Source organism: Labeo rohita, chromosome 5, assembly GCF_022985175.1.
Source record: "Labeo rohita strain BAU-BD-2019 chromosome 5, IGBB_LRoh.1.0, whole genome shotgun sequence".
NCBI classification, from domain to species: domain Eukaryota; kingdom Metazoa; phylum Chordata; class Actinopteri; order Cypriniformes; family Cyprinidae; genus Labeo; species Labeo rohita.
Window position 1 is genome coordinate 35,991,173 of NC_066873.1, and position 17,723 is coordinate 36,008,895.

General features: G+C 32.4%; 2 protein-coding genes across 2 annotated transcripts in view; both read left to right on the top strand.

The window, feature by feature from the left end:
• Window positions 1-835: 835 nt before the first annotated feature.
• Window positions 836-7,663, top strand: bri3bp (bri3 binding protein). Its single transcript, XM_051111115.1, has 3 exons — window positions 836-1,184; window positions 3,360-3,462; window positions 3,641-7,663. Exons 1-3 carry the CDS (start codon window positions 999-1,001, stop codon window positions 4,060-4,062), a joined length of 711 nt encoding a protein of 236 aa, XP_050967072.1. The 5' UTR covers window positions 836-998; the 3' UTR covers window positions 4,063-7,663.
• A 3,948-nt stretch (window positions 7,664-11,611) lies between these two features.
• Window positions 11,612-17,723, top strand: part of aacs (acetoacetyl-CoA synthetase) — a 46,135-nt gene continuing 40,023 nt past the window's right edge. Inside the window, exons 1-3 of the mRNA XM_051110095.1 lie at window positions 11,612-11,901; window positions 13,305-13,408; window positions 15,928-16,048. Of these exons, the coding sequence (XP_050966052.1) occupies window positions 11,769-11,901; window positions 13,305-13,408; window positions 15,928-16,048 (358 nt within the window). The 5' untranslated portion in view covers window positions 11,612-11,768. The remainder of the gene's footprint in view (window positions 11,902-13,304; window positions 13,409-15,927; window positions 16,049-17,723) is intronic.

The following is a 17,723-nucleotide window of genomic DNA, read 5'->3' on the forward strand; positions in this document are numbered from 1 at the left end:
TTCGAAAAAAGTTCTTATGCAGTGAAGACTGCACTGGCGAAATTTACGGGTATTGGCTATTTTGCAAAACCCACCCTTGCCCGAACAAAACCACTGCTGTCAGTCATTTGTTAAATGATTGAGAAGATGTAAAAAACCTACTTATAAAACGGATAGTTCCAATCCTTGATTCTGATTGGACGCTTAACGTTGTGTCTAACAACGCCCCTTAGCTGTTATAAATTCACTGTAAACCATGGCTTTTTGGGGCTCATTGCTTTATTTTGCAAACTAGTCCCTTGAAATTTACCCTTTGGGAAGCTATAACTGGGTCATTTAGAAAAGGGGCCTGTCTGAATTTACCCAAAATCCTATAAAGCCTAAAGGAAAACTCAAAACTTCACAAAACCTGGTGAGCACATGTGACAGGTGATTCTAAACAAGCATTCAAAGTTTTAAGGAGATCAGACCACAGCTGGCACTATAACAGCCATAACCGTTAAAAAGAGAAAAACATAAAAACAGTTCTATGGTAAATTACCTGGATTTGTCAAAAAAAAATGCTTTTTAAATCCTTGATTTAGGTGGTTACAAGCTGGCTACATAATGTATTTTTTCATGTGCTTACTGCTTACAGCTTTTTTTTCTTTTTTTTTTTTTTTTTTTGAGAAAGTCTTCTTTTCTGCATTCCTTGTTTTATGAACCTTTTAATATTATTTTGTACCTTTTATTATTTAAGAAGCCTTAGCCAAAAAAAAATTATGTTTTAAATTTTAAACCATGATTTAAAAAAATATTTAGGTCCATTTTAAGACCTTTATTCTAAAACTATTTTCGTACTTCCGGTGCCATTCACGTTTCATTTCTTACACTTTAGCCGCGCACAGCTTCTTCCTCCATCTCTCTGCAGCATCTTCTTCCGGCACATCACACCTCTATATTCAGCCTATTATAAGCTCTATTTGACCGCTACCGTCCAGACTTTTCGCCAGTACACATCGCCAGTTGTCAGGTAGTCTATGAGGATGAAGGGCGCGAAATTGGCCGTGGTTTTCAGCGTGTTTTTGGCCTTCGTCCTCCTGACTGAAGCAGCGCGAAGCAGGAGAGACTCCAGCAGTCAGAACAGCCTCAGGAGGGCGGCCAGCGGCTTCTACCAAACCCTCAGCAATATCTTCGGAGAGGAGAACATCAAGGCGCTGTACAAGGTCCGTAATCGATCATGCGATATTCTCATGCAGTTTAAAAATGTAGTTTTGTTTGCAAATGCACTAGCTTTTGGCCTGTAGAGATCACCAGGTGTCAATGGCTGTGTCTCAAAACCTAGTGAGCTGCCTACATAGAGAGCATACTGTATATGGGCATCTTTCTGTTTATCTAGGTTACTAGGTTCTGGATAGTGTCAGTGCTGTGATATCGTCCGATGTACTTGCTGATGTGCCACTTTTTCAGACCTGTTTATGTTTTATCGGTAACGCTTCATAAGAATGCCTTCAGTGAATACGTGTTTCAGTATTACATATTAATTATTAAAATGTAATAATTTAAATAAAAATGTAAAACATTATTAGCCTATTAATTATGGGCATTAAATGGCCTTAAAACAAAATTATTTAATGTTCACAATTTATTTACATGTTTTATACATATAAAAAATAAGATTTTATGACATTTTAATTAATTTTGCTATCTATTTGAATGTACATTAATGAGCTGTTGTACTGTACTGTATAGAGTGCTATAAATTCTGAGAATAAATAAATAGATGTTTATTTAGCCTATCTTTACTATAATGGGGGGGATAATCGAATTTGTATTACCGTAAAGCATAATATTTTTAATTTAATAAAGTCAAGATAACTTTAAGTGAATCATCACTGAGAGTAATACTTAAAAATAAATAAATTGTATTAAATAAATAAGTAAATAAATAAATAAAATAAAATGCCACACATAATAATGAGAAATGGGAGTAGAGTTGTGCTTAATTGTCATAAAAATAATGTCACAATGCAATGTAATCTAAAATAAAATTAACTAAACGTGTTCTAATTTATATTAAATAATATGTAGGTAAAATATATATAGGTACATTATATAAATGTATGTTTGGGATCAGTAAGATTTAAAAAAAAAAATTTTTTTATAAATAAGTCTCTTAGGCTTATCAAAACTTAAAAATACAAAAAAAAGTAATATTTTGATGTTATATAATATGATTTATATATTTATAGAATAATTTAGATAAATATCACATTATGTAATGTAATACAATATTAACGTTTTATTATGAATACTGTTGTTAACTTTGTATAACAATATTTTTAATTTAAAAGAGTAAAGCTAACTATATAACTAAATAATTAATCTAACTATATAATTAAGACGGTTGCTGTTAACTTTGTATAAAAATATTTAATTTAGTAAAGATAACTTTAAATGAATTATCACTTAGTGTAATAATTACATTACATAAATAAATAAATAAAATGACTCACATTATAATAATGATAAATGGGAGGAGGGTTGTGCTTAATTGTCATAAACAATTGTCACAATGCAATGTAATCTACAAATAAAATTAACTGAACATAAATATGTTCTAATTTATATTAAATATAATGTAGTATATAGATGCATTATATGTATGTATGTTTGGGATCAGTAAGATTTTTTTTTTTTTTTTAAAGAAGTCTCTTATGCTTATCAAAACTCCATTTATCTAATCAAAAAAAGTATATATTACTATAAGTAATATTATTTTAATATTATATAATTTATATAATTTAATATTATATAATATAATGAATTATATATTTATATAATTATTTATATAAATATTATATTATGTAACAATATAATATATTATATTGTATATAATGTATAACAATATAATTATAAACTTTTTATTCAAAGAATCTTGAAAAAAGTATCACGGTTCCAAAAAATAATAATAATAATAATAATAATTTAACAGCACAACTGTTTCCAACATTAATAATAGATCAGCATATTAGAATGATTTCTGAAGGATCATGTGACACTGAAGACTGAAGTAATGATGCAGAAAAATCAGCTTTGCATTACAGGAATAAATTCTATTTTAAAGTATATTAAAAACACAAACCACTATTTTAAATTGCAATAATATTTCACAATATTACATTTTTTTCCATATTTTTAATCAAATAAATGCAGCCTTGATAAGCAAAAAAACCTTACAAAAAATATGTAAGTGATTTTTTTTTTTTTTTTTTTTTTTTTTTTTTTTTTTTTTTTTTTTTTATAAATGTGACCTATGCATATTACCTTTGCACATGTGTTTGCATATAACTTTATTGCAGTCTTCATTTATTAAAAAAAACTTTGTCAATGTTTTGCAGTTCTTCTCAAAAACCACAGAGAGGTTTGTTTATGGAGTCGATTCCTTATTGGACACATTGTGGAAACTGTGGGTGGATCTGCTTGATGTTATGGGCATCGACTGTAAGTCTGCATCCAAATTGTCGCGTTTATGTGTGTCAGTGACTAAAATAGCACATCTTAACTGTTTGTGTCTGATGCCAAAATCATGTCCTTAAAACCTCCTTCATATCTCTCTATTTTCTCTCTGCTTCTATTTCCGTTTTCTTTTCCCCCTCCGGTTCTCTCTCTCTCTCCTCAGCCTCCAACCTGACGCACTACTTCAGCCTGTCGTCCGTGTCCAGCTCTCCTGCTCGTGCTCTTCTCCTGGTGGCAGCCTTGCTGGTGGCTTACTGGTTTCTGTCTTTGTTCCTGAGCGGCTTCTTTTACATCCTCCATGCGGTGTTCGGCCGCTTCTTCTGGCTGGCCCGCGTGGTCCTTTTCGCCCTCTCGTGCCTGTACATTCTGCAGAAATTCGAGGGCGACCCGGAGAAAGCGGTGCTGCCGCTGTGCTTCATCATGGCCGTGTACTTCATGACGGGACCGGTGGGAGCGTACTGGCGAAAAGGAGGCGGACCTGGAACTCTGGAGGAGAAGATCGACCACCTCGATACCCAGATCCGCCTCCTTAACATCCGCTTGAGCAGAGTGATTGAAAACCTAGAGCGCTCAAGTGACCAATGAAGTCATTTTCACCCCATAAGCTGGGATTTGTGGGATGGGATATAAAGAAAAGGTGTTTTTTGTTTTCCCTCGTTTTTCTCAGGATGTCCCAACATTTTAGTCAAGCAAGAATTGTATGTGACACATATGAAAATTTGATAAATCCTCAGTTGATATATCAAGAGGAGTCTATTAGATTTACCCTGTTGTTGTCGAATGTATTATTAGTGTCCACTTCTACTGTAGCCGCCCATTTTTGAGTAAATATCAGGACTTTTTTGTATACTGTGGGTCTGTGTGTGCCTGCAAGCCTTGAGTTGAGTGCGTTAGTCCATTGCGCAGTGTTATGCCCTTTTCCATAAGCTTTGTTAAGACACGTTTGGTAAGTGTGTGTGTTATTTATCTATCAAAGGCAATGCAATTGAGAGTTGATTTGGAAACACTCAAAATGTGAAGAATAGTCAGTATCACTGCATTTTTCATCTCTCCCTTGTCTCTTTTTGAGGTCACCAGAGGTTAGTTCAGGACTGATCAGCACTATCAGGGATAGAGATGTGGAAATCACGTTCAGAAAGCAGCTAGTCATCAGAAGCGTGAGGATATTCCTGGCAGCAAAATAACAGTGCTGCAATATACACCAGTATCTTCAGCCAGGAGAGAGAGATGTTCTCATGTGCTTCAGATAAGTACGTACGGGGTAAAACCTGGTCATGCACTTTGTTCTCATCATGAGATCATTGTATTAATTGTATGTACCATTTTAATACACTTAGAGAAAGGGATTGATTAAATAGCATTTAATCCCACTACTTATTAGTGCTGCTTAGTAAAATCATTTTTAAGAAAGTGGCCTCTATAGTTTCATCCACAGTGGCATTTGAAATGCCTACTAATTAATCTAACCTGTGTCCTTTCTTTTTTGCGTGATCTTATTCATTCTTACTACTTATTGTTTTTGCAGTTTTAACATTAATTCCACTTTTTGGTGCGTTTTCACACCTTGGTCTTGTTTTTTTTTTTTTTTTTTTTTTTTTTTTTTTTTTTTTTTTAATATTTCGAACATTCATTCCCTGCTTTGTAGATTTAAAAAAAACAATGTAATTTAACATTTTTATACATGTTTTTACATTTTGAGAGTAATATTATGAGTGGTCAGTGTTGAAGTATATTTCCATTCCATAATATGCCCCTTTTTGTTTAGTACTGCTGTATTTAACACTACTGTTGAAAAGTTTGAGTCAGTAAGAGTTTTATTTTATTTTATTTTTTATTCAGCAAAGAGGTATTTCGTTTTACCAGTCAAAAGTTTTTGAACAGTAATATTTTTAATGTTAATATTTTAAATGTTTTAATGCATTTATTTGATCCAAAGTACAGCAAAAACAGTACAATTTTGAAATATTTGTATTATTTAAAATAACTTTGCTATTTTAATATATTTTAAAATGTAATTTATTCCTGTGATCAAAGCTAAGTTTTCAGCTTCATTACTACAGTTGTCAGTGTCACATAATCCTTCAGAAATCATTCTGACATGTTGATTTGCTGTTTAAGAAACATTTTTTTTATCAGTATTTAAAACAGCCAAGTATATATGTTTTTCAGGATTTTAATAAAAATTAATACTTTTATTTAGCAAGGATGCTTTAAATTAATCGATTACGTGATGGCAAAGACATTTATAATGTTACAAAAGATTTCTATTTCAGATAAATGTTGTTCTGAAATTTCTATTGATCAAAGAAACCTGAAAAAATCTACTCAGCTGTTTTCAACCTATTATTATTATTATTATTATATATAATAAATGTTTTTTTAACAGCAAATCAGAATATTAGAATGATTTCTGAAGGATCATGTATGTGACTGTAGTAATGATGCTAAAATTCAGCTTGGAAATCACAGGAATAAATTACGTTTTAAAATCTATTCAAATAGAAAACAATTATTTAAAATAGTAAAAATATTTCAGATTTTTACTGTTTTTCACTGTACTTTGGATCAAATAAATGCAGGCTTGATGAGCAGAAGAGACTTCTTTAAAAACATAAAAATCTTACAGTTCAAAAACTTTTGACTGGTAGTGTATTTCATATCATTAAAGTTCTTGTAAGCTTGCTGGTCATTAAAGAATCCTGACAAAATGGATCACAGTTTTCACAAAAATATGAAGCAGCACAACTGTTTTCAACTTTGATTATAATAAGAAATATTTTTTTGAGCGCCAAAGCAATATACGAATATATAAATTATTTCTAAAGGATCATGAGACTCCATCACATTAATTAATTACATTTTAAAGTATATTAAAATAGAAAACTGTTATTTTAACAAAATTAAGTATTATTTACGGACTACGAACTTTTGAACAGTAGTGTACACTGGAAGTTTTTTTTGGGGGGGGGACATTTACTGTATTTGTTTTGCATCATATCGTGAAAAATTGTGTTTATTGTGAAATCAGTGTGTTATTGGTATGTATGTGTTTGCTACTAAATTATTATTTTTTTTATATTATGTTTGTCGCCAGACAGTTATTTTAAAGATGCCATTATCCCTGTGCTCATTATCAGTGCTGATGCCAGTCTATACTCTTTTTAGACACTGGTGAAAGTCACTTTTAGCAGATATGTGTTCAAAATTTACAGTCTTTCTCTTCAAGGACAATGAGCAAAAATATTGACCATTCATCCTGTACTGATTTTAGTTCAGAAACTGTCAGTGCTGTGACATACTGTAACTCAAGCCTACTAAAAAGCTGTCAAGCACTAATATCAAGAAAGCCCTTTTTTACTGTATGAATGTGTGAAGGAAATCATACAATACAAGCACCAGCCAAATAGCAAACTCTTCAGTACTTGCAGTGTACCAGCATTATTGTACAAGTACTGGGGTGACAACTAATAATAATTACATGACTTAGCAAACACTGGTATTTAAAATAGTCTTGTGTAGTTATTTGTAATGAATAAGACGCCACAGTAATACACTGTGGAAAATGCTCTGTATCTTATGACCGTTTTCTCATTAGCTGTGATTTCAATTGTACACCATGCAGAATGAATGTGCTGAGTTGACAGTGCTTGTATGACAGATATTTTCCTACCTGCACTGTTTAGTAATTCATTTAATTTTGGAAGGTACAGCACCACGTCAAGTCCTTAATTTATTTCTGGATTATTATGTATTGTATTAATATATCTGATGTTAAATTATACATAAGGGAGATGTACTGACTTAATAACTGCAAAGACCCAGTTCTCTCTCACATTGTCTCTCATTGATCCCAGTTGACTGCGCCAGTGCCAATTACTGTGTGTTAAGGATTTTGTGTCATTTACAGATTTGTATTAGAAAGCGCTGAATATTTGTGAAGTCTAGACCTTAACTGTGTTTTTTTGTGTGTTTTTTTTTTTTTTTTTTTTGAGTAGTAAATGCCTAGATTTCTATATCAGGTTTGCATTTGTACTGTATAAGGATTGTTCACCTGCGATGTTGCTTGCTGTGTGGTATTATTTGCGCTGTCTGTAACATATTTTTGTCTATGATACTTGTTCAATGATTTTCTCTAAGATGAAACGGTGGTCCAAAAATGATTTAATAAACGTAATATACCATTTGACCAACTGGTCTTGGATTTTTTTTATTTTTTATTTTTTAAAATACACATACACTACCAGTCAAAAGTTTTTGAACAGTAAGATTTTTATTGTTTTTTAACAAGTCTCTTCTGCTCACCAAGCCTGCATTTATTTGATCCAAAGTACAGCAAAAACACTAGTTAAAATAACTGTTTTCCATTTGAATATGTTTTAAAATGTAATTTGTTTCTGTGATCAAAGCTAAACTTTCAGCATTTTTGGGGAAAGAAATTATAGAAATTAATGCTTTTATTTAGCCAAGATGCTTTAAATTGATCAAAAGAACATTTATAATGTTACAAAAGATTTCTATTTCAGACAAATGCTGTTCTTCTGAACTTTTTAATTATCACAGAAACATGAAAAAATTCTACTCGGCTGATTTTATACACTGCCCTCCAAAAGTTTGGAAACACCCCTGGCAAAGTGTGGTTTTGGACGATATCAGCATAAATCCTTATCGTTTTTTGGTGCAAATACATTAAAGTAACTTGACATTATCATGGAAGACCAGCAATAATAATTTTTATTTTGATTACATAATAATGGCAATATATACATGTCAAAGTCAGACATGCCCCTTTGCCAGCTGTGAGCTGTAATAGCTGCTAATGGTGGATATTTTGATGAATTGAAAATGTAAGTTTTTTCTATGTATAAACTGTCTATGTAATAAAATATGTTTTCATAGTTTGTGTTGTCCCTTATCAGTGCAAAATTATCACAAATTAAAAAGGATTCATGTCAATATTGTCCAAAACCCCACTTTTCTAGGGCGTTTCCAAACTTTTTTTAGGGCAGTGTACATAATAATAATACATGTTTTTTGAGCAGCAAATCAAAATATTAGAATGATTTTTGAAGAATCATGTGACTGGAGTAACGATGCTAAAAATTCAGCTTTGAAATCACAGGAATAAATTACATTTTAAAATACATTCAAACTCAAAATTATTTTAAGTAGTAAAAATATTATACAATTTTACTGTTTTTCCTGTACTGATCAAATAAATGCAGGCTTGGTGAGCAGAAGAAACTTTAAAAAATGTTCAAAATCTTACTGTTCAAAAACTTTTGACTGGTAGTGTACATTGAGAGCTGAACTTGACTCACATTAATAGTATCATAGTTTATATTTGCTCATGCTACAGTTAACGTTTTTTGAACGTTTATGAAGTTGCTTCACATTATAATTTTGACACACAAGGTTGTATGTGATGCAACAGACACTTGTTTGAACATTGCTTCATTTGTCTGCTCAAATGGCCTCAGATAAACTCTCTAAAGCTGTAGGTAGTGTCTGGAGATGGTTAAATCTGTATCTGGTCTGACACATAACCAACCCAGTGGATGCATTTAGCATCCAAAGGGTGCTTGTGCAGTTTGAGCAAATGTTCTGTTTGCAAGACATTCAGTATTGCAGATGTTGATCCAACAGATCCTTGCACAAATGGAAAAAAAACATTATATAATGCTTATAGCTCAATTTTTGATAACTCTGAGGTGAAAGCTTATGAAGTCATTTTGTCATAGGTACTCTTGCAAATGTGTTTCATTTTTTCAACAAGCTGCATCTTTGTGTCCTTGTGAGGGCTGATCCAAATGCTGTCTAAAATGGCTTACATGTAGCGTACCAAAAGGAGTGCTGTGCCTTTAAGACACCCATATTTGGCTTATATATAAGGTTGTGCATTGTTGCTTTTTTATTTGTTGTGCCCAGAGGGGGTAGACATGACCCCATTCCCATTCCTTTCACAAAAGCACATTCTAAAACACTAACCCTTGTGGGCTCCATACCAGTCTTACTAAGATAGATAGATAGATAGATAGATAGACAGATTTTTTTTCCTTTTTGTTGCATCTAAAATGTAAATCAGCCAAGTTTATATTTCTAATCTATGAAGCAACTCCTATTTCCTAAATGTTAAATAAATATTGATGAAATTGGCCTTGGAAATCACTGCTGCTGGCTCTGCAGAAGTATTAAACAGCTCTTTATATACGATTCAGTCCATTCCTCTGGGCCTAAAATGTTTAGAAAGCACAACTCGCCAGCAACATGTATGGAAAACACAGCACAGAGACACCTTTCACAGGTTAACCTATGTTTTTCCCCCCATCTGATCATGTTGCAGGTTGCAGGCTCTGGATTGGGCACACCTCTATATGATCTCTTTTTCTATTGGCTGGGCGCTCGGGTGCCTGAGTCTTGATTGGTTCGCTTTTCCGTCTGTCCATGTTGCTTTCTCTCGTGCTGCGGTCTCGGCTGATGTGAGACCAGCTTTAAGAACCAATGGAATAAAAGACATGCTAATTGCGGCGCAGCCAGATATTCTTCCGCCGACGCCTGACAGTAAAGCTTTATCCAAGACCCTTTAAATGGCAGTGGTCAAGAGCAAGTGTTATATATACGTAAACAAGAATCTATGTAACGCCCTTCACTGTTCTGAATTCTATAGGAACGTATTTCTTATTCTTATATGTATTGTTAAATATAGTGTAATCATGATAAATGCAGTCTGAAGTTCAAATTGTCCTAGCTTTATCTTATCGCCCTTATTAGCTGGCATCACTTAATCACTTTAGTTAATAAAATGTATAAATGACCGTGCAGATGCCCCATCCGTAAACAAATCGTTCTTTTGAAGCGATTCTTTTAAATCGAATGATGAATCGCTTCACCGTTCTAAATGATTCGTTCGAAATTCGGGACTCACTGAACCAATCGAGTCGAGTATTAGAGTATTTTTATTTATATTTACACTACCAGTGAAAAGTTTTTGAACAGTAAGATTTTTTGTTTTTAAGTAATTCTGTTCTGCCCACCAAGCCTGCATTTATTTGATCCAAAATGCAACAAAACCAGTAATGTTGTGAAATATTTTTACTATTTAAAATAACTGATTTCTAATTGAATATATATTTTAAAATGTAATTTACTTCTGTGATCAAAGCTAAATTTTCAGCATTATTACGCCAGTCTTCAGTATCACATGATCATTCAGAAATCATTCTAATATGCTGATTTGTTGTTCAAGAAACATTTTTATTATTATAAAATATTTAAAACAGCTGAGTACATTTTTTTCAGGATTTTCTGATGAGTAGAAAGATCCAAAAATCAGCATTTATCTAAAATAATGATTATGCACTATACCACTCCAAAGCTTGAAGTCAATATAGAAATTACTACTTTTATATTTAAAGGATGTTTTAAATTGATCAAAAGTGATGATAACGACATTTATAATGTTACAAAAGATTTTCATTTCAGATAAAAAGTGTTCTTCTGAACTTTCTATTCATCAAAGAGTTCTCAGCTGTTTTCAACATAATAATGTTTTTGAGCATCAAATCAGAATATTACAATGATTTCTGAAGGATCATGTGACTGGAGTAATGATGCTAAAATTTCAGCTTTAAAATCACAGGTGAAAAATACATTTAAAAATAATATTTCAAAATTGTAATTTTTTTGCTGTACTTTGGATCAAGTGCAGGCTTGGTGGGCTGAAGAGACGTCTTTAAAAACATTAAAAATCTTACTGTTCAAAAACTTTTGACTTGTAGTGTACGTTTTAACGTAGAACATATCACTTGTGAAAGTTAGGTGCAAAGACATGACGTTATGATTAATTGATAATATCTTTCTCAGAAATGAACTATTCGGAAGGATAGGCAGAAATAAGTCGGATTTCCTTCTCATCACTATCTGAAAGAAACAGATAAACCGTCCACCAGGTCAAGCCAGTAAATGCAAATATATATATGTAACTTTGTTGAAATTAATCATTAAATAAAAAGCCTTCTGAATTATTTCAGAATTATGCATAAAATTAGTGTAAAACCCTGGCACTACATAAGAAGCGGAAGAACATATGAAGGTTGGCAGGGTGGTATGCGGTTTCGCGGTAGGCGGGGCTTCCGATGCTGCTGGTTGATTATGTGCGGCTGACGCTCGGAAGTGACCCATGTGTCTGACCTGCACCAATACGCGATCACCGGATCGGCCCGTCCAACTCCCGTAGTGCGTTTCTTTCAGTCTTCATAGGTTATTGACGACATACCGGCGCGTGTCATCCGATCATGTCTAAAGACACGGAGGCCAAGAACGAGGAGATTATGGAGTCGAAGGTGCTTTGGTACCCGGACTCTAAACGAAACACACAAATGGACCGATTCCGGACTCAAGTGAACCAGGACTTCGGCTTGAATCTGGGTGAGTAGAGCCAGCCTAGGCTAGAATGAATGCAGACTAGTGTGTCAGCTAACAACACACCCCTATTTCACAGGAAAACAAGACATAGTACTGTGGTATGATGTTAATCCCATTAATAGCTCATCCTGAGATTGTCATGGGTTATGTCGAGGCAAAAACACTTAGTCTAACTATGCTTTAAATTGCAGATTTGGCCCACTGAAATTTCTCCAGGATCCATTTTGTCTTTAACTCTTTCAGTTGTATAGGATAGGATGCCTAACCACATATTTTCACTCATTCATTCATTCATGCATACCAAAACCTAATACACGTAAACACACTTTAAGTTGTAAAACCAGTATTTCAAATCAGACCTGGAATTCAGACTGAGAGTATAGAGTGAATAGAGGGTGGCTGTCATAGTAAATATTTCCATAGTATCATCATCTGTGTGCGTCTCAGCAGGTGTGACGTAATTTCTGTCTATGACAAACTGTTTGACGTTTATCCCTTTAAACAAACTATTTGTTTGCATGTTAATAGTACTTAGTAATTGAATAGCACTAAGTACTTCAGTTTCACCATTACTATTCATAAGATACAGTATATATTCATTATTCATTTTGCTACTAGTACCCCAATAGCTATGGGCATCTGTTGTTTAGACAACTGCTATTTGCTTTCAGCTTGTAGTTGTTGTTGCTACCTTTTCCAGTATTGTCTCTCTAGTCTGTAGTTGCATGAAAAATCTTGATAGAAAGAGTAAAAATGTTTCCATAACAAATGAAATACAGACCAGTATCTCACTGATAGAAACTATACTTGTTTCTATTTAATTAGTACTAGAAAAGCTAGTAAATATGTGACCCTGAACCACTAATTCAGTTTTAGGTAGCACGGGTTTATTTGTAGCAATAGCCAAAAATACTTTGTATGAGACAAAATCATTGATTATTATTATTATTTTTTTTTTTTTAATTTTAAATTATTTTACATTTCAGATGATGTAAATCGTAAATTGCGTACACTTATGACTGATTTTGTGGTCCAGGGTCTTATATTTGAAAAACTATTTAAAAACTGATAAAGGTTGACTACTTATTTGACTTGCTCATGCATATTTACATAAGTAGTCAACTGTTTTTTTTTTTTAAGTTAATTCCTAAAATATTACATTTAACCCCCCATTTTTTAGTTACGTGTAACTAATTAATTAATACATGAAAAACTGGAATTGATGCTTGTAAATATTTGAATTGTTACAAGCAACTTAAAAAAAATCAGGCGTCAGACTAAAAGTAATAAATCTACTATGATTATAGTTCTGATTTATTGCATCATTGCTAAAGTGAATTAAATAATGGCATGTGTTTTTTTTTTTTTTTTCTAATGGTATTTTCAATGTCTCTTTTATTTTGAAGCCAATTATAATGACCTGTATCAGTGGTCCGTGGACAGTTATCCAGAGTTCTGGGCACAGGTTTGGAAATTCTGTGGCATCATCTCTTCAGAGATGTATAAAGAGGTATTTTTCCCTCATTTTTTTTTGCCTTTCTTTGTGTACTATACTAATCGACTTTTTTTCAAGTTTAAATGTATGGAGTTTTATGTTTTTGTTTGTGATTTGCTGTTGCATAACAGGCTGCCAACCAGGTTCACATTACCACAAAATGATGTCAGCGTGACAGTGAATAATTAGTGTGGCCTTCAGCTAAGAAGATAATGTGTTAGCTGTCATGTTGTGATTGGTTTTCAGTCTGATTTCTGTGGTGGTATACGTGCAGTAGATGACGCAGATAATGGACAAACTCATTAGTCACATGTGAATTGTATAAACTTTATCCTATCTAGTAAACATTAATGAATTTATAGCCATTTAGAACTACTGTCTGAACTATTGCTGGGAATATGTAAAACTTATATCATATCTCTGGCTGAGAGGGTGTGTTAAGGCTTCTTCGTCTAAGACAGCTGTAGTTTTACTTAGGGAGTGCCATACGGTAAAACATAATAAAAGAACACCATCTGCAGACTATATATGGCTTTTTATCTATGTACATCCTTCTCAAACTATTTTTACGGCATGCTCTATTCACTGACTCAAAGATTACTTTGTTATTTAGTTTTATGACAACATGGATTGCATTATGTTTGTGTAGTTGAATTAAATAATTATTGGGGCGGGTGCTTGCCCATATCAAAATAGTTGGGAGGTAGATAGGATGTTGCAACAAGGTTGCCAAAGTAGGTGATCGATACTTAGAGTAGTTCACCTGTAGTCTTTATTCAGTGCAGTGTTGTTATGTAATAGTTAAAGGAATAGTTCACTTCAAGAACAAAAATGTACAGATATTGTATTCATCCCCTTGTCATCCGAATTGTTCATGTCTTTTTTTCTTCAGTTGTAAAAAAATAATTTTTTGAGGAAAATATTTCAGGATTTTTCTCCATATAGTGGACTTCTATGTTTGAACTTCCAAAATGCAGTTTAAATGCAGCTTCAAATGGCTCTAAATGATCACAGCCGAGGAAGGCTCAAACGCTCATCTTGCGTAGCTCTGCGTGAACTTTGTGTGTTCCGGTTCATGAACGTTAGGGCATGTTGAAAAACTTCTTTCTCATTTTCTCCTCCAATTTCAAAATCGTCCTACATTGCTGTTTTACCTTTTTTTGTAAAGGGTGTTTGACCTTCTTTGCACGTTCACTTTGTAAACACTGGGTCGGTACTTCTGCAGCGACGTAGGACAGTTTTGAAGTTGGAGGTTTGTTTTATGTTTTCCTCAAAAAAAAAAAAAATTCTTTACGACTGAAGAAAGAAAGATATAAACATCTTAGATGACAAGGGGTGAGTACATTATCTGTAAATTTTTGTTCTGGAAGTGAACTACTCCTTTAATAAAACTATTACAAATGAAAGTTAATTGAAATAATTAGTATACATAACATATAAACTTAACATGAAAGATTTGAACTACTAAAACTGAATAAATAAATAATACATAATTGCTAAAGCTAAATCTGAAATAAAATAATTGAAGCTAAATATTAATATAAATTAAATTGTGATTAATCGCACCCAAAATAGTTTTTGTTTACATAATGTACGTGTGTATGCTGTGTATATTTATCACAGTATATATTTAAAAAATATTTCCATGTATTTCCTTGTATACATGTATATTCATTATAATTCATATTATATATAAATATTTTAATATATAAACATAACATACTTTTTCTTTGATTAATAGAAAGTTCAGAAGAACAGCATTTATCTGAAATTGAATTTTTTTTAGACATTATAAATGTCTTTATCATTACTTTTGATTAATTTAAAGCATCATTGCTAAATAAAAGTTTTAATTTCTATAACTCCTAATTATATTTCAGATAAATGCTTTGGGTCTTTCTATTCATCAAAGAATCCTGAAAAAATATACTGAACTGTTTTAAATATTGATGATAATAATAATAATAATAAATGTTTCTTGAACAGCAAATCAGCATATTAGAATGATTTCTGAAGGATCATGTGACACTGATAACAGTAGTAATGAAGCTGAAAATTTAGCTTTGATCACAGGAATAAATTGCATCTTAAAATATATTCAAATAGCAAACACTTATTTCAAAATTGTACTGTTTTTGCTGCACGTTGAATCAAATAAATGCAGGCATGGTGAGCAAAAGAGACTTCTTTAAAAACATTAAAAATCTTACTGTTCAAAAACTTTTGACTGGTAGTGTACATAATAAATGTGCACAGTACACATGTCAGCAAAAACTAAATTAAAATTAATCATTTAACAGCACTAAAACAAAAAAAAACTAAAAATGACAGTCGCATAACAAAATTACTAAAACTGAAATTGAAATGAAAACTGAAAATATAAAAATAATAGTTAAAAATATTAAGTACTATAAAAACACATAAATAATTCTAAAATCTCACTGTCTAAAATGGATATACAGTTATTTGCAATAAGAAAAATGTTGATATTTTTGACCATCAAACAGTGTGACTTTGCTCACTCTCTATTTCAGGTGGTTGATGTGTCTAAAAGGATATCCGATGTACCTGAGTGGTTTAAAGGCAGCAGACTGAATTATGCAGAGAACCTGCTCAAACACAAAGACCAGGACAAAGTGGCTCTCTATGCTGCGAGTAAGTCACAGCCAATCTCTGAACTACCCGAATTTATTATTACACGGCTCCCATTCGGTGTTCTGTGGTCAAAAATGTTTTGTACAAACTATAAATGACCATGTCCCTGGTAAGGTTTGGTAGATTCATGTCTCTCGTATGGCACTCTTGCTGCTCACATGATAAAACAATTTAATCTTAAATCAATATTTCATATCCATTTGTTAGGTACGTAGCTGAATAATAAGCAGGTCGCTATTGCAAAATACACCCTTTCAGACTGATCCTGATTCTCCTGCCTGGGTTTATTCTGTGGTAATAAACTCTCTGACTGTATATTGTCCCTATTGAGTACAATGAGGAAAATCTAAAAAGTGTCTGCATTATTTGCAGCTGTGAGAGTACTGTTGAGTTTCACTGAATGACCTGGACACCGTTGCATCTTTTTGTTCAACATTTCGTTACACGTTTTATTACCAACATATCTCCAGATGCCACACAAACGTCTCCCGAGTCAATACGAGACTCTGCATCTCTGCTGATCTCCTTGAGCCATTGTTAATCTGACCTTATACACAAATGGCTGCTTTAAAATAGCTACAGAACTGTGCGCATATGTGTTTTATCTGTATAGATAGAATCTGTCATTGCAGGCCTCTGGCTAATGTAACACTAAATGAATTATGCTATCCGTAACTTGATTTGTGGGCTTAGTGTCTGTGTAGGGGCTGGATGAACGTGGTTGTTCTTTTATATTGTGATGGATGTCCTGATGCGGTCCAGGGAAGAGCGGATGTAATTACCAAAGTGGCATCTATCAGAAATGTACCTGCGTCATTGGTTTGTGTCTTCGCGAAATGGGGAGGCTCATTTACCTGAAAAAGTAGATTACATAGGATTCTGGAGCGCAAATTAAATTTAACACTTCATTTACTGATTACAAACAGTAATGAAAAACATTTTCCGAGTTGACTGCAATATCTCAGCTGCACCACACTCACAAATGGCAAAGAATTCTCTTGTTGCTCATTAAAATTAGTGTTGATATGCACTGATAGTGCAAGCCTAATAAATTTAATAATAATGACCACGACAATAATTTTACATTAAGTACAGTTCAAAAGTTTGGGGTTATTAAGAAAAGAAAGACATTATTTTTATTATTATTTTTTTATTAACCAAGGATGCATTAAATTGATCGAAAGTGTCACATTTATAATCGTTCAAAAGATTTGTGTTTTGAATAAATGTTGTTCTTTAATGAAAGAGTTATTGAACAAAATTTATTTTCACAAATCCATTAAGCAGGACAACTGTTTATTCAGAAATATTAATAATAAGAAATGTTGCTTGACACTGCTGTTGAAAATCCAGCCTTTCAATCACAACAATACATTTAGCGTCATAGAAAGTGAAATCAGTTCTTTTAAATATTAGTAATACTTTTAAAATATTCTTTTTCAAATAAATGCAGCCTCTGTAAGATAAAAAAAAAATCTTATTATTATTATTAAGAAAATATAACTACAAATAGGCCTACCTTTAAATAATAATACAATAATAATAATATTTATTACTTTTTATTTAAAAAAAAAATATTTTCTTCATTACTGTTTATTATTATTATTATTAGTAGTAGTAGTAGTAGTAGTAAAATTTCAACTAGGCCTATCTTGAAATAATAATACAATAATAA